Source organism: Heloderma suspectum, chromosome 6, assembly GCF_057233095.1.
Source record: "Heloderma suspectum isolate Gila_16-S chromosome 6, 16-S_ref, whole genome shotgun sequence".
Taxonomy (NCBI): Eukaryota; Metazoa; Chordata; class Lepidosauria; order Squamata; family Helodermatidae; genus Heloderma; species Heloderma suspectum.
Window position 1 is genome coordinate 120,278,102 of NC_139463.1, and position 25,224 is coordinate 120,303,325.

Sequence of the window (25,224 nt, forward strand, 5' to 3'; positions counted from 1 at the left end):
GGAATCGCTGCAGAGCGGAGCCTGTCAGGGAGAATTTTGGGGGGAGGGACGGAGCACCTCCCCCACACCACGAATGTCACCCTTCTAGGTATGTCAGAGAATTTCTCCACGAATCTCGGGGAGGCTGAATGCCACCGCATTCAGACCCCCGAAATTGGTGGAGAAATGGTCTGCCACCCCCCCGGGACAGGACTTACCTTGCTTGAATGTCCCTGGCGGTGGCAGCGGCTCCGGCGGCAGTGTGGTGGCGGGGCGGCGGCGGCCGGTCTTCTGACCGGCTGCTGCCACCGCCTTTTCCAAGTAAAAAAACAACAACAAATGTGATAGGCTACGTAAAGATTTACGTAGCCTATCACGGCTGACTTTGAAAAAAAAAACAGCACGTATGCAAATGGCGGCGTTCCTTATTTTGGTATAAGGAATTTTACACATACATTTTGGTATGTGTAGTGTACGTATTTGCTTTCCCCTTATTTTTGCCGTAGTCTACGTAAATGTTTACATAGACTACACGTGCCAAAATAAGGAACGCAAATGGCGATGCCAATGGGCGCTGCCATTTGTGTACGCACTTTTTTTTTTTTCAAAGTCAGCCGTGATAGGCTACGTAAACATTTACGTAGCCTCTCACGGCTGACTGCAGGGACGCAAACGGCGGCGGCTACGGCCACCGCCATCTGCGTCCCGGCAGACGACGAGGTTTCGCAGCCGGAGGGACGGGGCGCCTCCCCCCCAGCCAGAATTTCGGCGGGGAGGGGTGGGGTGCCTCCCCCCCACCATGAAGCAAGCATCGCGATCAGGTAAGGGACTTTCGTCCATCCCTGCACCCTTCAAAAGGGTAATTGACTTTTGTACATCCCTATCAGATAGATTGGAACAAAGGAGAACCACACACTGATAACAACATTATGCTGAATGTGATCAATTTGGCTTCATTAAAACTCTCAGGTTTCATTAAAACTATCAGCCTGGGAATTGACCAAACCTTAATGGAGAACCTCAAGTTAACTGTAAGTGATTATTAATGTTATATTATCCTACCTGCTCCTAAAATATTGGATTTTTTCCCCCAGACATATGCTTTAATACTATCTTCTTATTAGGTGCTCCCTGCTGTTCAGGTTGGGCCTCAACACAATGATGTAGCATTTGGGGCAAAAGATGCAGCCTAGTAAGCCAGCAGTAGAGAACAAGATGGAGAAGATCTCCACAGCCACCATGCCTTTGCCTTTTGTGCTAAAGTAAGTTGGAACAAAAGAGATCCACACACTGCAAAACACCAACATGCTGAATGTAATAAACTTGGCTTCATTAAAACTGTCAGGTAACTTGCGGGCTAGGAAGGCCACAATGAAGCTGGCAATGGCCAGGAAGCCCATGTAGCCCAGGACACAGTACAACATGGTGACTGACCCTTCATTACATATCAAAATAATTTCTTCAGTCACAGAGTGCATGTCAAAATTAGGGAAAGGGGGATAGAATGCCAACCAGACAATGCAAATGCTGGCTTGAATAAGGGAGCATGGAAAGACAATTAAATGGGCCAGTGTTTTACCCACCCATGTCTTCAATCCAGATCCAGGCTTTGTAGCCCTGAATGCAAGAGAAACAATGGTGGTTTTTGCCAAGACACAGGAAACAGCCACTGAGAAGATGATGCCAAAAGTTGGTTGTCGGAGAAGGCAGGTCAGTTTGTCTGGTTGTCTGAGGAATAGCAAAGAAGAGAGGAAGCAGAGCAGGAGGGAGATGAGCAGAGTGTAAGTAAGGTCTCGGTTATTGGCTTTGACTATGGGTGTATCTTTGTGCTTAAGAAAAACACCTAGCACCAAGGCTGTGATCATGGAAAAAGCAATTGCAATTGAGGTTAAAGTGATCCCTAAAGGTTCATCATAAGACAGGAAGTTTGTCACTTTGGGGATGCATCCATTTTTATTCTTGTTTGGATACTGATCTTCTGGGCATTTGAAACAATCATTCATATCTGGGGGGGAGAAAAAAAATAGAAGAATGTCCCATTTTACTTCCCATTCCTTTGAAAGAAGAAAGAGTGTATGATGGCAAAATGGAGAACTGCATTGCCTACCAGTCTGGTTGGAAATCTTCCCTTCTGGGCATGGAGTACAATCATAGCAGCAAAACTTTTCCCCTTCCTTCTTTTTCTTCTGATTACCCATCTGACAGTGCTCATTACAGACAGAAACGGGTAGCACCTATCCATATACAGGAAAGACATTAGAATTGAGCCCTCACCCCCACTCCAGATATTGAAGCCAATGGAATATCCGCACCACCCCCACAACTGGAAGTAGGATTTTTGTGGAACCCCAATGTCATGAAGGCATCCCAAGCAGTATGAGAATAGCTAGCCACACATCCAACACTCATGAAAACCAAAGCCATCAAGGTCGTGTACAATAATTGTAAACAATAAAACATAGAGGAAAAACACCAAGAGCATAAAAAAGGTAAAAACAGCAACAATGGACATTTTAAAAAGCTAAATGAAAACCATCCATCTTTTCACCCTTTCTAATGGTAAAAGGAGAGCCAATCACATTTCTTGAGGAAGCATATTCCATAGTTTAGGATCGGCACAAGTAGGGACAGTGGAGAATTTCTCCCCGAATCTTCGGGAGGCTGAGTGCCGACGCATTCGGCCCCCCGAAGTTGGTTGGGAAATTCTCCGCCAGACCCCCACCCCCCCCGGGATGGGACTTACCTTCGGCGAATGTCCCTCTTGGCGGCGGGTCCCGGCGGCGGTTCGGCGGCGGTTCGGCACGGGCGGGGGCGGCGGCCGGTCTCCTGACCGGCTGCCAACGCCATTAAAAAAAAAAGCTAATGTAAAAAAAACAACAACACCCATAATAGGCTACGTAACGATTTACGTAGCCTATCATGGCTAGATTTCCAAAGTCAGCTGTGATAGGCTACGTAAATCGTCACGTAGCCTATCACAGGTGACTTTGAAAAAAAAAAAGCGCATACGCAAATGGCGGCGCCCATGGGGCGCCGCCATTTGCGTTCCTAATTTTGGCAAGTCTGCTCTACATAAAGATTTACATAGACTACGGCGAAAATAAGGGCATACTATTTGCGTTGCCCTTATTTTCGCTGTAGTCTACGTAAATCTTTACGTAGACTAGATGTGTCAAAATAAGGAACGCAAATGGCAGCACCCCGTGGGCCACCGCCATTTGCGTACACGCTTTTTTTTTTCCCAAAGTCACCCGTGATAGCCTACGTGACAATTTACGTAGCCTATCATGGCTGACTTTGGAAATCTAGCTGTGATAGGCTACGTAAATCATCATGTAGCCTATCACGGGGTCTTTTTTTTTTTTTACTTTTTGTTTCGCAGCCGGGGGGACGAGGTGCTTCTCCCCAGCCTGAATTTCGGCTGGGCGAGGCGGGGCGCCTCCCCCCCTTGCCTGATCTTCGGGGGGAGAAGCGAAGCGCCTCCCCCCCACCGCGAAGCCAAGCTGCGAAAAGGTGAGTGACTTTCATACATCCCTAGGCACAAGAGAAAGCTCTTTCAGATATTGGCTGTCACCACTTGTGTTCCCTTTTTTGTGTGTGTGTATTAGGCTACATAAATATTTATGTAGCCTATCACACTAAAAGACAGGGGCGCAAATGGCATAGTGCTTGCCATTTGCGCCCCTATCTTTTGCCGTAAAGGCTACGTAAATATTTACGTAGCCTATCATGGCAAAATACAAGGATGCAAATGGTGGCTGCCGTAGCCACAGCCATTTGCATCCCTGTATGTTGCATGATAGGCTACGTAAATATTTACGTAGCTTATCACGGCAAAAAACTAACAGGGCACGCCAATGGCGGGGGCTATGGCAGCCACCATTTGCGCCCATGTTTTTTGCCATGAAAGGCTTCGTATATATTTACATAGCCTAAGAAGGGGAAAAAAAGGAACGCAAATGGCTGTGGCTACGGCAGCCACCATTTGCGTCCTTGTATTTTGCCATAATAGGCTACGTAAATATTTACGTAGCCTTTACAGCAAAAGATAGGGGCGCAAATGGCAACCACTATGCCATTTGCGCGCCTGTCTTTTGCCATGATAGGCTACATGAATATTTATGTAGCCTAATACACCAAAAAAAAAAAAAAGGGAACACAAATGGCGACAGCTATGGCGGCCGCCATTTACGTTCCATTTTTTTTGCCATGATAGCCTACGTAAATATTTAAGTAGCCTATCAAGGCTTCAGCAGGGATGCAAATGGCATCCCTGCATTAGACGTCATAGGCTACGTAAGTATTTACGTAGCCTATCATGGCAATAATGATGAAGCGAATGGTAGCCGCAGATACGGCCGCCATTTGCAAAGCAGCGCGGACGGCATCAGGTAAGTGCTGCGTTTCGCACGCCTTTCGCGGGGTGGTAGGGGTGGGGGGCTTCGTTCCACCACAGATTTCGGGGGGGCCAAAAGCACTGGCATTCGGCCCACCGAGATTTGTGGCAGAATTCTCTGACATCCCAATTGGAGCAAATTATGATAACTTGAGCACCAAGATTTACAGTTCATAACATAATTTACATAAAACCCTAAAAGAAGATTATTTTAACATAGTCCAGTAATTAATTGAGGAGCAGTGGATATTAGCTCTAAAAGAGGGAATACCAACCTTGGCCCAAATCAAGGACTGCAGTGCCAGGAGGCAAGATTAAAAGTTTTCGAAGAAATCTATTTTTTAGGGCCACCAATTTGACCATTAGAGAGTCATTTCAACCCCAGACTTCATTGTTGTTGTTGTTCAGTCGTTAAGTTGCATCCAATTCTTCGTAAACCCATGGACCATAGCATGCCAGGCCTTATTGTCCTCTGCTCTCTCCTGGAATGTGCTCAAGTTCATATTCACTGCATTGGTGATGCTATCTAGCCATCTCATCCTCTGCTGTCCCCGTCTCCTTTTGCCTTCAATCCTTCCCAGCATCAAGGTCTTTTCAAGGGAGTTTTCTCTTCACATTAGGTGGCCAAAATTTTTGAGCTTCAGCTTCAGTATCTGTCCTTTCAATGAGTACTCAGGGGTGATTTCCTGTAGGATTGATTGATTTGACATCCTTGCAGTCCAGGGGACTTGTAAGAGTCTTCTCCAGCACCACAGTTCGAAAGCATCAATTCTTCGGCGCTCAACTTTCCTTATACTCCAGCTCTCACAGCCATACATTACTACTGGGAAAACCATAGCTTTGATATACGGACCTTTGTCGGCAAGGTGATGTCTCTGCTTCTTACTATGCTGTCTAGGTTTGCCAAAGCTTTCCTCCCAAGGAGCAAGCGTCTTTTAATTTCATGGCTACAGTCACCGTCTGCGGTGATCGTGGAGCCCGAGAAAATACAATCTGTCACTGCTTCCATTTCTTCCCCTTCCATATGCCAGGAAGTGATGGGGCCAGGTGCCATGACCTTCATTTTTTTAATGTTGAGTTTCAAACCAGATTTTGCAGTCTCCACTTTCACCCTCAACAAGAGGCTCTTGAGATCCTCTTCGCTTTCTGCCATTAGGGTGCTATCATCTGTATATCTGGGGTTGTTGATTGTTCTCCCGGCAATCTGTGATTCCAACCTGTGATTCATCCAACCTGGCATTTCTCATGATGTACTCTGCATATAAGTTAAATAAGCAGGGTGACAATATGCAGCCTTGTTGTACTCCTTTCCCAGTTTGGAACCACTCGGTTGTTCCATGTCTGGTTCTTACTCTTGCTTCTTGACCCTCGTACAGGTTTCTCAGGAGACAGGTAAGGTGGTCTGGTACTCCGATCTCTTGAAGAATTTGCCACAGTTTGTTGTGATCCACACACTCAAAGGCTTTAGCATAGTCAATGAAGCAGAAATAGACTTTTTTTCTGGAATTATCTTTGATAATTATCTTTCTGGAATTCTCCATGATCCAGCAAATGTTGGTGATTTGATCTCTAGTTCCTCTGCCTCTTCGAAACCCAGCTTGTATTTCCCTTAGTTCACGGTTCACATGCTGCTTAAGCCTAGCTTGTAGGATTTTGAGCATAACCTTGCTGGCATGGGAAATGAGTGCAATTGTGTGGTAGTTTGAACACTCTTTGGCATTGCCCTTCTTTGGAATTGGAATGTAAACTGACCATTTCCAGTCTTGTGGCCATTGTTGAGTGTTCCGAATTTGTTGGCATATTGAGTGCAGCACTTTAATAGCATTATCTTTTAGGATCTTAAATAGCTCGGCTGCAATACTATCGTATCTGCTAGCTTTGTTGTTAGTAATACTTCCTAAGGCCCACTTGACTTCACTCTCTAGGATGTCCGGCTCAGGTTCCATGTCCGCACTATCATGGCTATCAGGGACATTAAGATCTTTCCTGTGTAGTTCTTCTGTGTATTCTTGCCACCTCTTCTTAATCTCATCTGCTTCTGTTAGGTCCCTGCCTTCTTTGTCCTTTATCATGCCAGTTTGCACAAAACGTTCCCTTGAGATCTCCAGTTTTCTTGAAGAGATCTCTAGTCTTTCCCATTCTATTGTTTTCCTTGATTTATTTGCATTGTTCATTTAAGAAGGCCTTCTTGTCTCTCCTTGCTATTCTCTGGAACTCTGCATTCAGTTGGATATATCTTCCCCTTACTCCCATGCTTTTCGCTTCTCTTCTTTCCTCAGCGACTTGTAAAGCCTCATCCGACAGCCACTTTGCTTTCTTGCATTTCTTTTTCTTTGGGATGGATTGAGTTGCAGCCTCCTGAACAATGTTATGGACCTCCGTCCATAGTTCCTCAGGCACTCTGTCTATCAGGTCTAATCCCTGAAATCCCGTGCAGCAGTGCACGTGCATGGGTACGGCCCCTCAGCCTGCGCTTGCTGCATCGTCGGGGGCGCTGGCGGCGGTGCTGGCTGAGTGCACCCGGGTACGGCGCTCGTTACCCTGCGGGGGTGCGGGTGCTGGCAGCACCCACCCACCCGCTCGCTCACCCGCCTGCCCATCCGCCCACCCACCCGCCTGCCTGCCCACCCGCCAGCCTGCCTGCCTCCTTCCCGTGGCCGCCGCGATCCCCTTACGCCGCCATGGCCCTGCTGTTTGCCCGTGCCAGCAGGGCGCTGGCGTTCGTGGCAGCGGCGCGCGTTGGTGCGCGGCACCGGTGATTGCTGGCGCTGACTGGCCCTTTTGGGTGCCGGCAGCATGTCCTCCCCCCCGCTCCTTCCTCACCGGCAGGCGCACGGGCCCGAGCACAGTACAAATCTGCACCGGTGCTCGCCGCCTCCCGGGGGTGGGTGGCACACGCAGCGGCGGCATGTCCTCCTAGGGATGGCGGAAAATTTCTCCCCGAAACTTCGGGGGGCCGAGCGCCAACGTGTTCGGCCCCCCGAACAAGTTTCGGGGAGAAATCCTCCACCCCCCGCCCCCCCCCGGGACGGGACTTACCTTCCCTGAATGTCCCTCCCGGCGGCGGGTCCGGCTGGCGGTTCGTCCGGTGTTCGAGCGGGGCGGGAGCGGCAGCCGGTCTTTCGACCGGCTGCCGCCCCCACCATTGCAATGAAAGAAAAAAAAAAAAAGTCCCCTGATAGGCTACGTGACAATTCACGTAGCCTATCATGGCAAGATTTGCAAAGTCAGCCGTGATAGGCTACGTGAATCGTCACGTAGCCTATCACGGGTGACTTTAAAAAAAAAAAAAAAGTGTGTACGGATAATGGCGGCCCCCATAGGGAGCCGCCATTCGCGTTCCTTATTTGGTCGCTGTAGTCTACGTCAATGTTTACATAGACTACGGCGAAAATAAGGGCAACGCTATTTGCGTTGCCCTTATTTTCGCCGTAGTCTACGTAAACATTGACGTAGACTACAGCAACTAAATAAGGAACGTGAATGGCGGCTCCCTATGGGGGCCGCCATTCGTGTACGCGCTTTTTTTTTTTTTTAAGTCACCCGTGATAGGCTACGTGATTATTCACGTAGCCTATCACGGCTGACTTTCCAGATCTAGCCATGATAGGCTACGTGAATCGTCACGTAGCCTATCAGGGGACTTTTTTTTTTTTTTTTTTACTTTCGTGTTCGCGGCCGGGCGAGGCGGGAAGCCTCCTCCCCGGCCTGAATTTCGGCCGGGCGAGGCGGGAAGCCTCCCCCCCCGGCCTGAATTTCGGCCGGGCGAGGCGGGAAGCCTCCCCCCCCCGGCCTGAACTTCGCGGGGGGAGCAGCGAAGCGCTCCCCCCCACCGCGAAAAAGCTGCGAGAAAAGGTAAGTGACTTTCGTTCACCCCTACGTCCTCCCCCAAAAGCAATAAATAAATAAATAAAGGGGCAGCAGCGGATCCCTGTTGGGCACCTGCCTCGGCTCCCAGGTCGTGGGCGCTCTCAGCTGGAGGCGCCCACGCTCAGGCGCGTCTCCGTGGCCGCGGGCCCTTGCCTCGCCTCTTGAGCACGATCTTCACAGCGGGCGGCAACCGCCCCCCTTCCTTTTCTTAGCTTAATGTAGGCCGTGCATCAGTCTCATAAACCGAGGGTCCCAAGTTCAATCCTCAGAGAGAGAAGTGCCTTTCCTCTCTAGCCGCTGCCATCCGCGTGGGGTGCCCCTCCTGTCTAAACAGTAGCAGCGGCGCTCCTCTCTTCCTATCCCCAGGCCGCTCTGCTCCGGCCTTGAACTCGGGTCTGCAGATCTCGAGGCCTGGGGGGTGCTGCCTGTTGCCCGGGGAGCCCAGTGAGTCGGTCCCGAGGCACAGTCTGAAGGCACATGAGGCAGCCACCTTGCTGAAGCTAAGCAGGTTTGGATCTGGTCAGTGCTGGAGGGGAGACTACCTGGGAACCAAATATAGCCACCTTGAGTTCCCATGAGAGAAGAAAGGTGGGATATAAATAAATAAATTTTCCATTGGCACCTCCTGCTGTGGGCTCTGACACCTGCCGCATTTACCCCTTGGGGGGGTGGTTGGAGTGTTTGACTGGGTCCTGGGACCCGGGCCCTTGCTTCTTTCTTGCCAATATTGTGCCAAGCTTAACTCCCTTTCTGCATCATGCCCCCCAAGAAGGGCCGGGTTGGAAAGAAAGGGAAGGGTAGAGCCCCGCCTCCCCTCCCCAACAGACTGCTGCCAAGGCCCGATTCTGAGTCTGATGAGCAAGCAGTCCCAGTACTGGCATCAATTCTTGCTCGTCTGGAAGCTGATGAACGTTCCTCGGGGATCCCTCCCCCTCCCTCGGCCAGGCCTAAAATAATAATAATAATAATAATAATAATAATAATAATAATAATAATAAAAACAACCCTCGGTGGTCCAGCCCAAGCAAACATGACACCAGACCCAAGGCTCGCTGATTCTTTCTATTTCAGCTCGCCTGGACGCTGTTGAAGCATCTACCTCCTCTTCCTCGGCTCGCTCTTCCGGATAGCTCACCACCTACGGTGGAGCTCATCCCTTCTTCGGCCTCCTCTCCTCTGAGTGCACAAGCAACATCCGTTTTCCAGTCGGGGATCAGAGCACGGCCACACTGGGTTCAGTGCACCTGGACGCCATTGAGGCCTCCACCTCGCCTTCGCAGGCTCACCATGGTAGCACACCACCGCTGCAGGCAGTCCACCCTCTTGCAGCATCTCCGTCAGCAGTTATCCAAGCAACATCCACCTCCTTGTGGTTTCGCCCAGGCGGCACTCCACAGCTGGAGGCAGTCTGCCCTCCTGGGGCATCTCTGTCAGGAGCACTGCAAGCGGCATCGTCTCCCTTGCTCCCGGGGACCTGGATGCGGCCACCCCGGATTTGGGTGAGATGACAGCACCTCACCTCATTTGTCCAGACGGGCAACCTTCAGGGCCTTGGGGTTGCTGCCTTAGCTTACCTCCCTGGGGCGGCGGGCCCTCCCAATGTCATCTCCCTATACAATGCCCGGGCCACCTGCAACTCTGTCAGACACTCCCCACAGTAGCCCCAGCCGCTTAACTCAGCACCTTACATGGTTCTGCTGGATTAATTCAGGATCCCTCGCCCTGCCCCCGCCTGCTCGGGCATCCATGAAAGCGGCATATCAGATCCCTACGCTAATCTGGCGAGTTGCAAGGCCACCGGGGCTACTCCTTCTCATAATGGCTTTCACATGAGGAGGTGTTTGACTCGCTTATGCCGAGGTCATTCGCAGGAGGGCCGCCATTGACCCTTCTCTGTGCAGGGACCTGATGGATCAGGACCTTTCGCTCCAATTTTGACTTCTTCCCGGCTGTGTTTCGGCGACAGATCTGGCAGTGGCCTAGGGATGGCAGAGAATTTCTCCACGAATCTCCGGGAGGCCAAATGCCAATGCATTCAGCCCCCCAAAATTGGTGGGGAAATTATCCACCACCACCCCGCCCCCCCCCAGGATGGGACTTACCGTGGCCGAATGTCCCTCTCGGCGGCGGGTCCCGGGGGCAGTTCGGCGGCGGTTCGGCAGGGGCGGGCCATTGCAAAAAAAAAAGTAAAATAAAGTAAAATAAAGTAAAAAAAAAGTACGTATGATTTACGTAGCCTATCACGCAGCTAGATTTCCAAAGTCAGCCGTGATTGGCTATGTAAATCGTCACGTAGCCTATCACGGGTGACTTTGAAAAAAATAAAAAAGCACAAATAAAAAAAGCACAAAAATAAAAAAGTACGCAAATGCATTCCCTTATTTTCGCCGTAGTCTACATAAATATTTACTTAGACTAGACGTGCCAAACTAAGGAACGCCGCCATTTGCGTACGCACTTTTTTTTTTCCAAAGTCACCCGTGATAGGCTACGTGACGATTTACGTAGCCTATCACGGCTGACTTTGGAAATCTAGCCATGATAGGCTACGTAAATCGTTACGTAGCCTATCACGGGTGTGTTTTGTTTTTGTTTTTACTTTACTTTTTTTTTCGCGGCCAGGGAGACGGGGCGCTCCTCCCCAGCCTGAATTTCGGCGGCAAGGGATGGGGTGCCTCCCCCCCGGCCTGAATTTCGGCTGGGCAAGGCGGGGCGCCTCCCCCCCCTCGCCTGAACTTCGGGGGGAGAACCGAAGCGCCTCCCCCCCACCGCAAAGCAAGCTGTGGGACCAGGTAAGTCCCTTTCGTCCATCCCTACAGTGGCCACATTTCTCAGGCTGTCTCCCGCACTGGCCCTCGGCCTATGGCAGGTCCGCTGCTTCAGCACCGCTGTGTTTACTGGGAATACAGCCCCAAGGGCACATACTCCCAGAACCCGTGCCTTTCTGTCGGGAGTGCTGCCTTGTAGCAGTCAGCACTTGTGCACCTCTTGTCCAATGCCTGGGGACAGTAGGGTCCCCCTTGGAAAGTCTGAGGCAGTGGGAAGCCCAGGGGCAGGCTACAGCTCCCTCCGGGGGGCCCAGGCCCAGTTAGGTTGGCACCGCTACTCCAGCTTTAAGATGCTACCCCAACATGGGGAATGCGTTTTAACTTGGAACACAATTTCATGCTAGGTTCAAGGAGCCCTCCCCGCTTTTTTCTAGGTCAACATAGGCCATCCTTACCTCGTGAGCAACATTTCTCCTCACCAGGCGTCGACAGGTTCATGGGAGGTTTAACAAGGCAGTACTGGCAAAAGGGTTATAGCCCCCACCCCCTTTCCACACCCTGATATCTATGCTAGGGATTTCCCTTCTCAAAACAGCGCCCAGGAAATCCTCTAAGGGGTTTATCCTGATTCGTAAACTATCTTCTCTGAGGGCCAGTCTGTTAATCACGAGAGCCCTGATCATCTATGCTCAGTGCGATACACCTCGTTGATGTGGCAATTGTCTTGGTTTGGGATCCCAGCCACAGGTCCCTGTTGGACATAAGCTACATGGAGTCCAAAGATGGTGGTCAATGTTCTGACCTAATGCAAGTATTGCTTCCCTTTCCTTTTTACCTCAGTGTCCCTTAGCTCACAAAAGGTTGAGGGCCCGTCTCCCACATCAACATTCAGTGAAGCCAATATGATACCCTTAGGCATTATTCTCGACTCCCTCAGGACAACTTTCAGGTCCTTTGGGCACAGCTCCAAGCAGTTATACATCTTCCTAGGGCTTCCCTTGGGGGGCCATGAAAGATATTGTTGGGCATCTTCTTTTCACAGTTAGGGTAGCGGCCCCTGGCCATGCCTTCTCTCACCATCTCAGTTTGGGCAGTGCTGGGACTGCGGCTGCTGCACCATCGACCCAAGGTCACTTCTGCTGTGTGCACATATCCATGGGCATGGCTTCAACTTAGTAGGGCTTTAATGGCACCTCCTTCCGGAGGCGTGAGCCGCTCCTCAAAGCCAGGCTGCGGATTCACGGGGTTCCGCCACTACCCCAGGGGGGGGGCGTTCAGACTCATAGGGCAAGTCCAATCGTGCTGTGGGTATTGGCCTGTAGAGTGGAGGCTGCTGCCGCCAAGAACATTTTGGATGACCTCATAGCCAAGTCAGTACCCCCCCCTTCGGTATGACAATGTGATGACGTTATTCATTCCCCGTCCTCCTGAAATCAGAGGGTCATGTCATGTGTCAGTGTGTTCGCGCTCTAGTGTCGGTGTTACAACATCTGGTTCTCGGTCCGCCATGTGCTGGGTTAGGCAAACCCAGTTGTCGATGCTTTGTCATGAAATTAGGTCAATGACTTCCGGGCCTTAGCCCCATTGGTGCGTCCATTCCCAGATCCCATCCTTGCAGTACTATGGGAGACTGGGAGACTGAAGTCAGGCTTGCCATCCTGCATTCCATAGCTCTCAGTACAGAGGCCGCCTGCGACAGAGCAGGTAGGGTGTGCCACGCAATGGGCAAAGCTTCAGCAATAGGAATCATGGCCCTTACCTATAGACCATTGGCCACAATTTCGCGCCTCCTTAAGGAACAACAGACTATCTGGGACCAGAAGTCGCAATTTGGCCATTTAGCCTTCCGGCCCACAATGCTGGGATTCACTGACTCCATGTCAGATTTTAGGGTTCGGCGTGCAATATAGGGTTGGGTACAGATGTCGCCTACTATAATAAATTTAGCCACTCTCTCTCCCCGGATACCCCCTTGGGCTCCGGGGGTAATGGCCCTCCATTTGCGCTTTTTAATAAGGTGTTTCCCTGTTCCACGCAGCAGCATTAACAGCCTTCTGCAAGCCCCCCCCCTTAGGAATTTAAGGTTGGTGTGGGCTTCCAAGTCCGACTTGTATTGAGAGGGCCTTGATATACTTCAAGGTACAGGTCTGGCCCAATGTAACCCACTTATGTATTTGGTGATCAAACTGATCAGTATGGCAAGGGCACGGCAGGGGCTCACGGCCAAACGGAAGTCAATGGTTTTGCCCCGTCAGCACCTTATGGGTTATGGAATGTCGTGGGTTGGAGGAATGGCCTCCATTTCTTCACTTCAACCACTCACTGTTGACATATGGGCAATTTGGGCAGTTTCTACGTTAGCTCTACCCCACTAGGCCTAGGTAATTTGCAGCTCTGAACCCACTGTTGTTACATTGAAGCGTTCTTCATGGTAGCCACTGGAGGTTTCTCTCACAGGCACGTTATGGCAGTGTGAAAATGGGGCTTCACAGCATTCCGGCCTGCTTTCGCGGGTTGTCTCCTTCTTTCTGACACAATTCGTGCTTTGCTTGCCCTAATGTGCTTACTCCTTAGACCAGCAGACTCATCGTACGCCGGTACGGGTGCTCTTACATGGGCACATTATGATGTCTTGAGCTGCACAGTGGGCTTGTATGTCATCTTCAGACTTCAGCTTCTGTCACCCTGTCACATTAAGATCCAGTGGCTTCACAGACGAGGCATACGGTAGGAGTCCCCTCCTCAATCTATTCCACCAAAGTTTGTCAATCTTCCTCCGCAGGTCCAGGTGCTGCACGTAGAGAGGAATGACTTCAGCTGTAAGCCAGGCAAGGACCTGATCGAACAGGCCTTGGTTGAGATGCAGGTAGTCTGGCATACCTGGCCGGAAGTAGCCTATTGCAGTCCTCACCACTCCCATGGATCAATGGGAAGGCATGGAATGACGTTGCCAGTGGCAGGGCACATCGGAAAGCGCACAGAGAAATGGCTTAGGGCCTATGCGAATGAGGCGATGGATGCACCATCTGCCAGGAAATTCTGTGGACATGGAGGGAGCGTTACAGGTAGGATGGTGTCCACCTGTCTCATGTAGTGAATAACATATTTCTGTCTGATCTGCAAAGGGGCCTGCGGGAAGTTCTTCTGCGCAGGTGGGGGGAGTTTCACAAGCTCTAGGTTGTGATTCCTGTGGCGGCTAGGATGGGCAAAACAGGAAAGTAGGGATGGTGTGCATGCAGAGGCACCTTATGGTGACAAGTGACGCCTGAGGCCCCCCGAAAGGGTTGTGCGGCTCGGCGGGGGGGATAAGGGTTGCCTGGGAGACAGGCACGAGACAGGGAGGGCACAATTTAGTATACTCTGTGTCACGTGATTTTTCTCCTTCTGTGGATGGGCAGACTGACTATGTAACCCAACGTCTCCCTTAAGAGTTTTTCTAAACCATCAAGCTTCAGGATCCTGCTGTCCCATCCAAACACTGTATCCAAAAATGCCAACCACCCATCCTTATCTGTCTCCCCCCACCCTGTAGTCAGTGTAATAATGCCTGCTTTAATTAACTTTGCAAACTTTTCTTCCAGTAATTCCCTACTTTGTGTGATAAATATCACATCCTCCACATATCTTTTGTATAGTATCACTTCCTTTTCAATGTGTACATATAAGATACAGCCAAAACAGGTGCTGATCCTGTTGACCTCATGGTCAATCCCCTACTTTGTTATTTATTCCATGTAACATAAAAATGTAAAGTATTGCATTTGGGGAAAAACAACAGTCCATCAATTATAATTTTTAGGGGCTAAATACCCCAGGAAGTTGGGAGTTCTCCAAAATGGTGTTTGATAACCAAACTGTTTATTAAATGCCAAGGGTAAGAACAATTAAAAAACAAAACACTTTTTAAACCTAGCACAGATGTGTGGTTTGGGGAAGAGCTTGTTTTCATTACACATTTCAATGGTCAGAGGAAACCTCCTTTGCTAGAAGTAACAAACTACAAGTCTTTCGAGGAGAATGTGTATATATGTGACAAGATCAGGCACACACACACACACACACACACACACTCACATGGGGAGATATATATATATATATATATATATATATATATATATGAATAGAGATAGTTGGCCTTTCACTTTTGCAAAAACTTTTAAATGGACTGATATGCACTGCCATACTTCTTGACCTTGACAGACCATCTCATTGTCACATTAGTCAGAAAAAGAAATTCTGTGTGACAAAAGAATAAATGGCCCACCGAGAGCAAACCAGCATCCATACCTGGTTAAAACGTCTGTGCCACACAATCATATCCTCATTAATGATGAGTTCTTTTCCTTCCGGAGCATTGGGATCCAACCTACCAACTTTCACTTTCTGGAAGGACTTGTTTGGGAATGTGACCATATTCACGACATCAAACCCTCCTTCCATTTCCCCTTTTTCATTAAATGACATGGTTTCTTTAGCTGAGTTGTTAAACAAAATGCCATGAAGAAATGCATGGAGCTAGTTGAAAGAGAAAAAGACATTGAGAGAAAATGACATGCTTAAAATTTCACTCTGAAATGCTTCTCAAGCTGCCAGTATTGAAGGAAATGCAAACCAACAGCACTTTACATAACACCTTTCCCCAATAACTCATGGAGGAAAAATCTGGGCATAGACAGACATGGCACTTAGCTGTTCATTGAAATAAGAAGATGTTGTTTTCTAGACATTACCTGCCAAGGCTGCAAAGATGGAAGGTTGATATTATCACCTCCCACCATTGGTCTCTGCGTGGATCTAGACATGCGCATGGCATGCAAAGCATGAGCTAAAGCATAGGCAGCATTATAGATGCTGTAGCTTTGGCCAGTCATGTGCATTTCAAAAAGATCTGTGGTAAGACTATCCAGCCTTTCCTCTCCAGTACATGCTTCATCGGTCTTCACCAACGTGCTTAAATCTGGAAAGAAACAGTCAAATGCTTGTTCCCAGATATCTTTCAGAAAGGTTTCTCTCTGAGTCCAGTTAGGCTTTATGCTCTGAATATATTCATTGAACCCAGAAATATCTTCTGAGTGAATCATGAATGAAATGGAACCTTCAAACTGTTGATAATCCCTGCCCTTCTCAAGACCAGTTGAAATGAAATCAATCTGGGTTGTTACAATCCACACCTTTCCAAATGATGTGTTTCCCATATTTCCAGGACCTTGTAGAAATATCATTGTTCTCAGCAATGCAATAGTAAAAGATTCTCCATACAAGATAAGTATAGTGACTTTATGCTGTGTGAATTGTACATAAACACTTGAGATTACATCAGCAATTTTATTCCAGTTATCCATATGAACTTGTTGTGGGACCCTTTCTGTGAAGGCTGAGCAGATTCCATTCTCAGAAAGCAGCGGCTCCAGTGCCTTCAGGAAATGTTCTCCACTGTTATCATCCACAATAAAGAGTCCAACCCATGTCCACCCAAAATGTTGAAGTAACCGGATGATTCCAATATACTGATGCTCTTCATTTGGGACCATACGGTAAAAGGAAGAAATCTGTGTTGCTTGACTATCTTCTGAGGCAAAAGAACCATATGTGAGCTGAAATGATATCAACAAATATTTTAGATATGTTTGGAATAGTTTCGGTATACATGTGGCTCTTTATGCCTAATAATAATAATAATAATAATAATAATAATAATAATAATAAGTGCCTCTTTATGCAAAATACTACTACTTCTAATAGTGGTTATAGTAATAATGTTTAGGGAATTTGTATGTTCTGTGAGAGCTAAAATCAAGAACTCTTTCACAGGAATATGCACATATTATGGGGTTTTAATTCAATTTGCCTTGTCAATAATGCCTCTCTGTTGTTCTGGGCCATAAATTTACTCTTAGAATAAGAAGAGATTTCTCCACACCCCATTTCCCAGAGCCTACCTGTGGAATGTTGTAGGTTTGTAAGATGTCTGCCATACGGGAGGAGGTTTCAAAGCCAAGTCCCCCAATGATGGCTACTAGATGTTTCTGTGTGTCACATTTGTAATTGGGGACAAATCTATGCAGTTTGAAGAGCAGGTCCAGAGTGGTCCGATAGGTCATCCTTGTATTGTAATAGCTGTCATAGATGTGGAATCCGAGTGTGACATTGGGCAAGATTGTGGGATTCTTGTTGATCTCTTTTACTGCAAATGTCAAGGCCAGGATGTGCTGGTAGAACTTTGTCACCACACTGCCAAAATAGAGAGCATGTTATTTCAGCAGAGAATTCGACAACAAGTCAGTACTTCACAATCATAGTATGATCTGCACCACCCCTGAATGACTGAGGATGCTCTCTAGTATGAATAGCATTAATCAAGAATGAAGTATTACAAAGGTCTGCTCAGGTAATATCACTTGTATCACTTCCTCATTGTCATATTTCCCTGGCTGGGTGGAGAGTAAATTTAATTTTTAGAAATATAAACACTGCAATCCAGGTTCAGGTTCAGGTTCAAGTGTGCAGAGCATGTCAGGAAGGAATTTCTAAAATAGGAGTGAGCCACATGAATCCTGCACTTTTTATGTTGTGTCGCTGCCAGCCCACAAGTTGCTGTCACTGAATTAGTGCCAAATTTCAATGCAATGCCATGGTACAGTAAACAAATTTCAATGGGAATTACCATGGTAATTTCAATGCCATGGTACAGTAAACAAGCAAACAAACAAACAAACAAACACGCCCCCCTTCCCATTTTCACTTTTAAGACCAGGGTTAAGGTCTCAAGATTTAAGGTCTTAAGGATGTACAGGACAAGGACAACATGGGATATAATTGCTGATGGAGTTGCTGCAATGTTTCTTTTTTAAAACAACAAGTGCTTTTGATGAACAATTCCATCCATCAAATTGAGGAGATGAAAAAGGAATTTAATAAAATTTTGTAGGCTAATATTTCCCCCATATTTCTGTTAATTATTCTTTGTTTTTGTTTTTTTGCAAAAGGACGTGACCAGCATAAATGATAAAAATATCCCAATGGTTTCTCACATTTCCAACAATTAATCAGGTAGTTTTTGTTCTGTTTTGTTTATTTTAGCTGGTGTTGTATACCACCTTACCATCACCTTAGAAAGTTTTTCTCAAATTGACATGCTTACTGAAAACAAATGTCGCTTACTCCAGACATTTCCCATAATTTCCATAGGACTGTTCTTTCCAATATGTGAAAAGAATTATTTTAAAATAATGTTTCATGCAGAGGGGACTGTCAAATAAGGACATAAAGGAATTTGGTTCTAATAACCAACTTACAACCCAATTAATAAAACTTGTAATACAATACAGTTTCAAATTTGGAACAAAGTTATTTTGTTTGTTTTTTTAATCATATCATCCCATTTATTCTGTGTGTTTTCCCATTCCATGAGATTTTTTTTTAAGTTGTATCTATTTACTGATTTGTTTCATTGAATCTCCAGTTGGGAGATATTTAAACAGAAAAATAAATACTATTTTTGTTAATATTATAATCTTTATTGTATGCATTTGTATGCATTTTTGGACTGGAGAAATCCATTGGAAAATTCAGAGGTAGACATTTTAAAAGAGAACTGAGTATTTATTTGTGTATTGTTTCAATACTGCACAATTATGTAAATTCACACTGAACTTCAAGCCACACAAATCCTCCCTTTACTGCACCTGACTGAGAGTAAGTCCCATAAAACTTGATGGAGCTAATTTCTGAGTAGAAATGCATAGGTTCATGATATTAAGCCATACAAACATCATACAAATACAAATGGGGAAGGGGAGAGAGAAAGTGAGAAGAACAGAGAGAATGATTAGACAGTGACTGGAGGGAAACAGAACACAGGTGAGCAGAGGGAAACTGGATAACACGGTACAACATTTCAACGGAAAAAGTGCAAGTGAATAATGGGGTAATCTTGAAATGAAGGACAATTTCTCAGAAAAGGCATGGTGTACTGTGGACACATTTTGAATCTTGAAAAGTAAGAATATATTCAATATTAATTTCTGTTATCCTAATGTATCTCAAAAGCAGCTAGAATACTGTTTGACAAAAAGGGGGGCTGTATTATATTCTGCTATTTCAAGCTTTTTTTACATTCAAAGACAAGTACTCTTCAAAATTAGGAATGGATGAGAATTTCCTTCAGTCCATTTTTTTTTCAGATGAACTTACCAACATTGATATAACATTCTATAAAGTAAGAACAGAAAGACCAGGCAGTTTTAAAAATCTGAAAGTGGAAGAAAGTGAAAAACTCAGCTTCATTTGTCATGCCAAATTAGGGTTTCCACCTCTTCTTTTCTGAGAGGCTCCTCAACTTTCAGTCCTTCATAGAAGACAGTTAGGAACTGATCCCCATGCTGAGAATCGCTGCAGCAATTATATACAGATGGGTGAAAATTTCATTGCATTCCTTGCCTGATAACATACCAAAATTCACAAATTTCTTCATAAATGGGATTGAAAGGATTTGAGATTAAAAGAATTCAAATGTTGGAGAAAGGAGAATTGACAGACTCATCCATTCCTACTTAAAATAGAAGGGAGCAGAAGGGAACCGTACCAGTTCGTGTTCAACACTAGCACTGCTGTTCATTGGTTGACAAATCCTGACATTCCTTCATTACAGTCATCTGCAGATGCACTTTTACCTGTGTCTTTTTGATTTAACAGTCATTTATGTTTGTTTGAGATCTGTTCCCCCGCCCCCCCCCGTATGTGTGTGTGTGTGTGTGTCTGTGAATCTCCTTGAAAAATAAAATGAGGCTGACATCACAATGCAACAAGCTCTCTCAGCAACACACTCTTCTAACAATCTATAGGGAGATAAGAAAATAGCAGCCCTCCTGGAGTTATCAAGCTTAAGAGAAAGCTTTAAGGCTGCAAGTGAAGGTTTTATATCCAAAGGGTACTGTCCTGTGTGCATTAAAACAACCATGGTTGGGAGACATCTAGAAATGGGCAAAAGAGTTCAGCACAGAGTAAGATCCAAATTTTCCTATCCCCAAATTCCAGCTAATACTCATCAGAATAACTTAAGGTGTGTTCTAAATCAAATTAGACCATTAAACAAGGTAGGAGCAAAGACACATCCTTTCCTGTTACCCCTAAACACAGGAAAATGCCCTAACCCTGGCGCCAGCTTGTCTGGCAAAAGGGGGGGGGAGTTGCGGGCAGGTGGGGTGAGAAGAGGTGGTTGCTGCCTATTGGGTGCCCCCCCATGACACCACCAAGCAGGGGAGGAGTCGGCAGAGCCCTGTTAAGCTCTGTGCCCCCTCCAAACCAGCTCTCTCGCTCTCGCAGCTCCCTCCCGCCCTCCCTTAAGCAGTGTGGGTTTATGCCGGTTGCCCTTTTTGGAGCCATGTAGGAATTTTTGGCTCACAGTTAAAATTGGCCTTTTACTGTGTGTCTTTTTGCCTACTTCACACTGTTATTGGGGCTAGGGTGCATCCAGTAGGTGAATACAGTCTAATCATAGGTCACATTTTAGTGGCGGCTAGGATGGGCAAAAGCAGAAAGGGATTAGGGATGGTGTGCATGCAGAGGCACTTTATGGTGACAGGTGACGCCTGAGGCCCCCCGAACAGGTTGTGCAGCTCGGCAGGGGGATAAGGGTTGCCTGGGAGACCAACCCTACTCACTCACCCAGGTGTTGTGCGGTACCGGGTTGGGGGTGACACCGGAAGGTCTACCTCCCCCAGAAGGGGCAGTCCGGAGGGGCGGCGAGATCGACGCCACCCCTCAGGCTGGGTGTGCTTTCGCCCAAAAAGTGCCAGCTAGTCGCTGGCACAGTCAGATGCCCATCCTAGGTTCCCCTTTGCAGATATTTCAATAAATGTGACCCAATTTTCAACCCAAGCCTCGTTGTCTGACTCTTCTTTGACCCATCTCCGCTCGCAAAGACTCACTTACCATAGATAATTTGGAGAAGGCTATTACTAGTGATGTGCATCAGATCTGGACACAGCCTAAAGCCCCAGCAGACTCGGGCTACTTCAGGACACTTCTGTTGCTTCGCAGAGAGAGTTGGCATCCCTCCAAATCCAACCAAACTGAAGCTGGACCTGAATGAATCTTTGTTACTGACTCAAGTTTTAGAGATGCAGGAGACCTGGAGACCAGATGTGTCCTGCAAATATAGTATCTTTTAATTTTCTTTCTCTAGACATCGGTCATGAGCAGAGGGAGGGAAACGGAGAGTGTGACTGTGTAAGCATCAGGTCCATCTGATAATCCTAGGCCATGTTTTACCAGGGACAGCAGACACTGTGCTTTGGAGGAGGGCAAGGATGGGACCTGAGATGGACATTCTTCAAATGCCATGAAGCTTCAATATGAAAAATAAGTAAATGAATTACTTTTACCTATTGTTTTTAGTTTTTATTGTTATATGATTTAGATATGGACTTGTACTCTTCCTCGCTCTTGACCTATTGAAGGTGTATGTCATTGTTTTAAACATTTAGAAGAAACATAAAAGGTGAGAAATGGCAAACAAACCGATCTGAAAATCAAACTGCTAAGTCATGGGCAACAAAAAATGGCATAGACTAAGCTCTGGAACTCAACCTGCCACCAAGATTACAAAACAGCTACAGATAGACAACCTTTTTTGGCATGCAGATCTGTAAGTAATTCCTTGCCTCTAACAACCTCAAATAAATATGTTGCCTTTGAGTTTGACCCTTTGTTTTCACCAGCAGAACAGACTCTTTCCAAGCCCTCTGAGCCTTTTGAAATTTCCTCTCCTTTGGGCTCTGGAAACACACATATTCCTCTTGCTGTGAACAAAAACTTAAATGCCGTAGAAGACTCTATATCTGATGATGTTACTCGACAATGTTTCCTTACTGCTCAGACTACAATAGCGATATTTAATCAATTACAATCTGTTTGTATGAAAGTTGATGCCCTCAGCGAGGGTATTACCAAACTTCAAAAGACTCTCTTTCAATCTGTGGGCTCATCTGAATTACCTGTTGCAAACAACTCATGGAAATACTGAACCTAAATCAGACCCACAAGGGCTTAGAAGCACCTTGCTGCAGCATGTAATCAACAGTCCCATTACAACAGGAAAGACTAGAGCATTAAACAAAGCCACTTCTCCTTGGATTTTTCAACACACACATGTGTTACTGAAGATTGCCCTGAGCAGGGTTGATAGTGCTTGATGGCTCTCGCAAAAGGCGGTGATTCTTTCCCTGACTCAGCTCCTTCACTGAGAACCCCGCCACATAGATTTATTATCCCTTGACTGGCTTCTTTCAAGATTTAATCTACTCACTTTCTAGTCACTTTCAAAGAGGCTGTAATTCCCCTTATGCTGCTGCTTAGAATGGAGACTTTTCTGTCCGGGTTCCATGTTGCCCCCATCAGAGTCTTTCACAATTCTATGTTTTGCCCCTTGCTCTGTGGGTGCTTCTACACTGCTCACCAAAAATGCCATGACTATAAGGCTCCCATGGATATGTCCTTGAGTGATCTCACTGCAAATCCTTGGCTTGTGTTTAACCATCCCACTGAAGTTTTAAGAATTTTTCCAAGGGAGTCGCGTCACCTTGAAACATCAGAGGCCACGATGCGCTCGGATATGAACTCTGAAAACTTTACTGACATTAATACTATATGGGAAGATTTAAAGGCTAGTCTAGTCTCCTTATTTGACAGTATAAGGATGCTGGGAGCTCACTCCTCTCACTTAGTCTTTACAAACCATATTAGTATGAACAGTCAACTCATTATTCCTAGAAGGTCCCCTAATGTAGCAGAGAATATCCAGCATCAGATAGACAGTCAGCAAGTGCATTGTTTTTAATACAATAAACCATCACACAAAGAAAGGAATCCTACAGGACACAAAATTGGAATGGACCTATTTCCACCGACTTTCCCATGGGCACCGCCATTCAAGCCTGTATTGCCCCCTGATTGGGATGCTGATCAAGCCTTATATGACCCCTTGATCACTGCTTTGAGACCTCTTTGCCAGGACATCACTACTTTTCAACTAGTTGCAGCCAGTTCAGATAGATAGCTGTCTTCATACTAGAAACAGCTTACATGGTGTCCAGGTTTCTACTAGCCTTTCACCACAAAAGGCCCAGCTGATGCTGCCAGTGAAAAATATACAGTCTGACTCCTCGGAGGTGGTTTTGACTCAGCCTAAAATGTATTCACCTGCTCAACAGGGGCCAGATCCATCTGCTGTTCCCCTAGCTGAATATGCCAACTTAGATCTCTCCTGCACATCCACCACCAGTAAAGCATGCCCAGCTGATGACACAGATTGACTCCTGACCCCTCAACAAAGTCTCTCCGTTCTGTCATGGAATATTGCTGGGTGGAAAAGCAAAAGTGGGAATGAATCATTTATAAACTATGTATCCAAATTTGACATTATTATGCTGCAAGAGACTTGGGCATTGGACATCATAGAATTAAATAGATTTGCAGCACATCAGTTACAAGCTTCCCCCAGTGAAAAGAAACCAAAGGTGACCAAAGGGTGGCTTATGCATTCTTATCTCCACAAGGCTTAGTGATTGTCCATAACCAACCTCACCCCTTTAGATCGACTTACAGTGGCAACAAAAATAAAATCTAACCACTGTAGTATTCTACTTCTGAATGTATATATACCCCTAAAACTCCTGTATGGCTTCTGTACAGGGGATGTCCCCACAGAATTTACCTTCTGGTCAGGCTCCAGGATGAGTGTTATTGATTATCTAATTACTTCTCAAAATCTGAGCCATCTAGTGGACCATCTCAAAGTAGACAATTAGCTTGATAGCGATCATCTCCCACTGACCCTAACTCTGAAATTTCTGGTCTGGCAGATGTATATCACCATTGATTCTATACCAAATTCCATAGTTGAAATCAGGTCTTCTATGATCAGATGGTTTGAGAAGGTGGATGGGATGCTTACTAAGCTGTTACCCTTGGACCACTTCTACAGGATCCACTCTTCTGTCCTTGTGCTGGGACCTAATGAGGGAATTCTTGATATATACGAGTCTTTGGTTAATGAACTTGAGGCTCATTTAACTGTAAGAACTGTGGGGTCAGCTCAGCCTCATAACTATAGATCACAGGGTTGGTTCTATGGGGACTGTATCCATGCTAAGAAGGCCCTGAGTACAACATTTAGAACTTATAAGAAAATCCCCTAGCTGTGCCACTAGCAGACCTAATCATTGAGGGGGGGGGGGGAATGCTAAAACCCTTGTTTGTTGTTCAGTCGTTCAGTCGTGTCCGACTCTACTTAAGCAGAAAAGGAAGCATGCCCCCAAAAGGGGGTGGAAACAGCTTGCACACGCAGAGAGGTCCAATGATTCTGCCACCTTCTAGCATCTGACAGCAGTGCACCCCTCCCATGGCCCTACATGGCTGGCATGTCATATATCTGCGGATAGCTGGGAGGTAAACACCACATGCCCCCCCCCATGCAGGAAAACACCACATGCCCCCCTCAATTGCTTCCTCGGCAAAGGTTTCTAGAAATGATGGAGATGAAAAGGAGTTGCTTTCTTTGATAAAAACTATGTCTTCTCAGCTACCAGAGCAGTCAAAGAAACTTGAAACAATTCAGGACTCAATTACTGCCCTTCAGGGGGCTGTGGATTTAATTAATATCTCTTTTTCAAAAAATGGAAGCGAAGGTTAATGATCTTGGAGATGGGGTTACTGCTCATGAAATGGCCATGATAGTGTCCCACAATGTTTTGTCTGCTCGAATCTCTGAACTGGAGGCCTTCACATGCAGACTGAATCTATGTATCCTTGGTATTAAAGACGTGGTTATTGATATAAGTTTGGCTGAATTTATGTATGTATAAACTTTTGCATGAGCTATTTGCTTTACCATCTGAGTTTTTACTTGATATTGAGCATGCATATCATGTTCCTGGTTCAATATGTGGCACTAAAGGGACTTTGGGGACTGTGTTCAATTTTCACTAGTCTCCACAAAAAATTACCTTATGCGTCTGGCAAGAGAACGTGGCGAGCTCTGGTGGGGACAAGCAGATGACAAGATTATGCTCTTTCATGATTATATTAAAGAAATCGCTGACAGAAGAAGACAATTCACCAAGGCAAGAAGTTTGGCAAAGCAAATTAACCTGTAATATCATATTAAATATGCAGCTACATTTTGTATTCTTTTTGAAGGCCAGATGAAAA

General features: G+C 46.4%; 1 protein-coding gene across 1 annotated transcript; it reads right to left on the reverse strand.

The window, feature by feature from the left end:
• Nucleotides 1–1,088: 1,088 nt before the first annotated feature.
• Nucleotides 1,089–24,083, reverse strand: LOC146342904 (vomeronasal type-2 receptor 26-like). Its single transcript, XM_084808071.1, has 6 exons — nucleotides 23,980–24,083; nucleotides 16,953–17,244; nucleotides 15,744–16,607; nucleotides 15,301–15,528; nucleotides 2,087–2,213; nucleotides 1,089–1,984 (listed from the first exon to the last, which is right to left on the reverse strand). Exons 1-6 carry the CDS (start codon nucleotides 24,081–24,083, stop codon nucleotides 1,089–1,091), a joined length of 2,511 nt encoding a protein of 836 aa, XP_084664197.1.
• Between the last annotated feature and the right edge of the window lie 1,141 nt (nucleotides 24,084–25,224).

Coding starts and splice junctions, on each gene's coding strand:
- LOC146342904 (XM_084808071.1), bottom strand. CDS start 24,083: ATGAGCCTCAAGTTCATTAACCAAAGACTCGTATATATCAAGAATTCC. Junction 16,608..16,952: donor AAACCTACAACATTCCACAG/GTAGGCTCTGGG, acceptor ATATCATTTCAG/CTCACATATGGTTCTTTTGC. Junction 1,985..2,086: donor GAAGATTTCCAACCAGACTG/GTAGGCAATGCA, acceptor TCTCCCCCCCAG/ATATGAATGATTGTTTCAAA.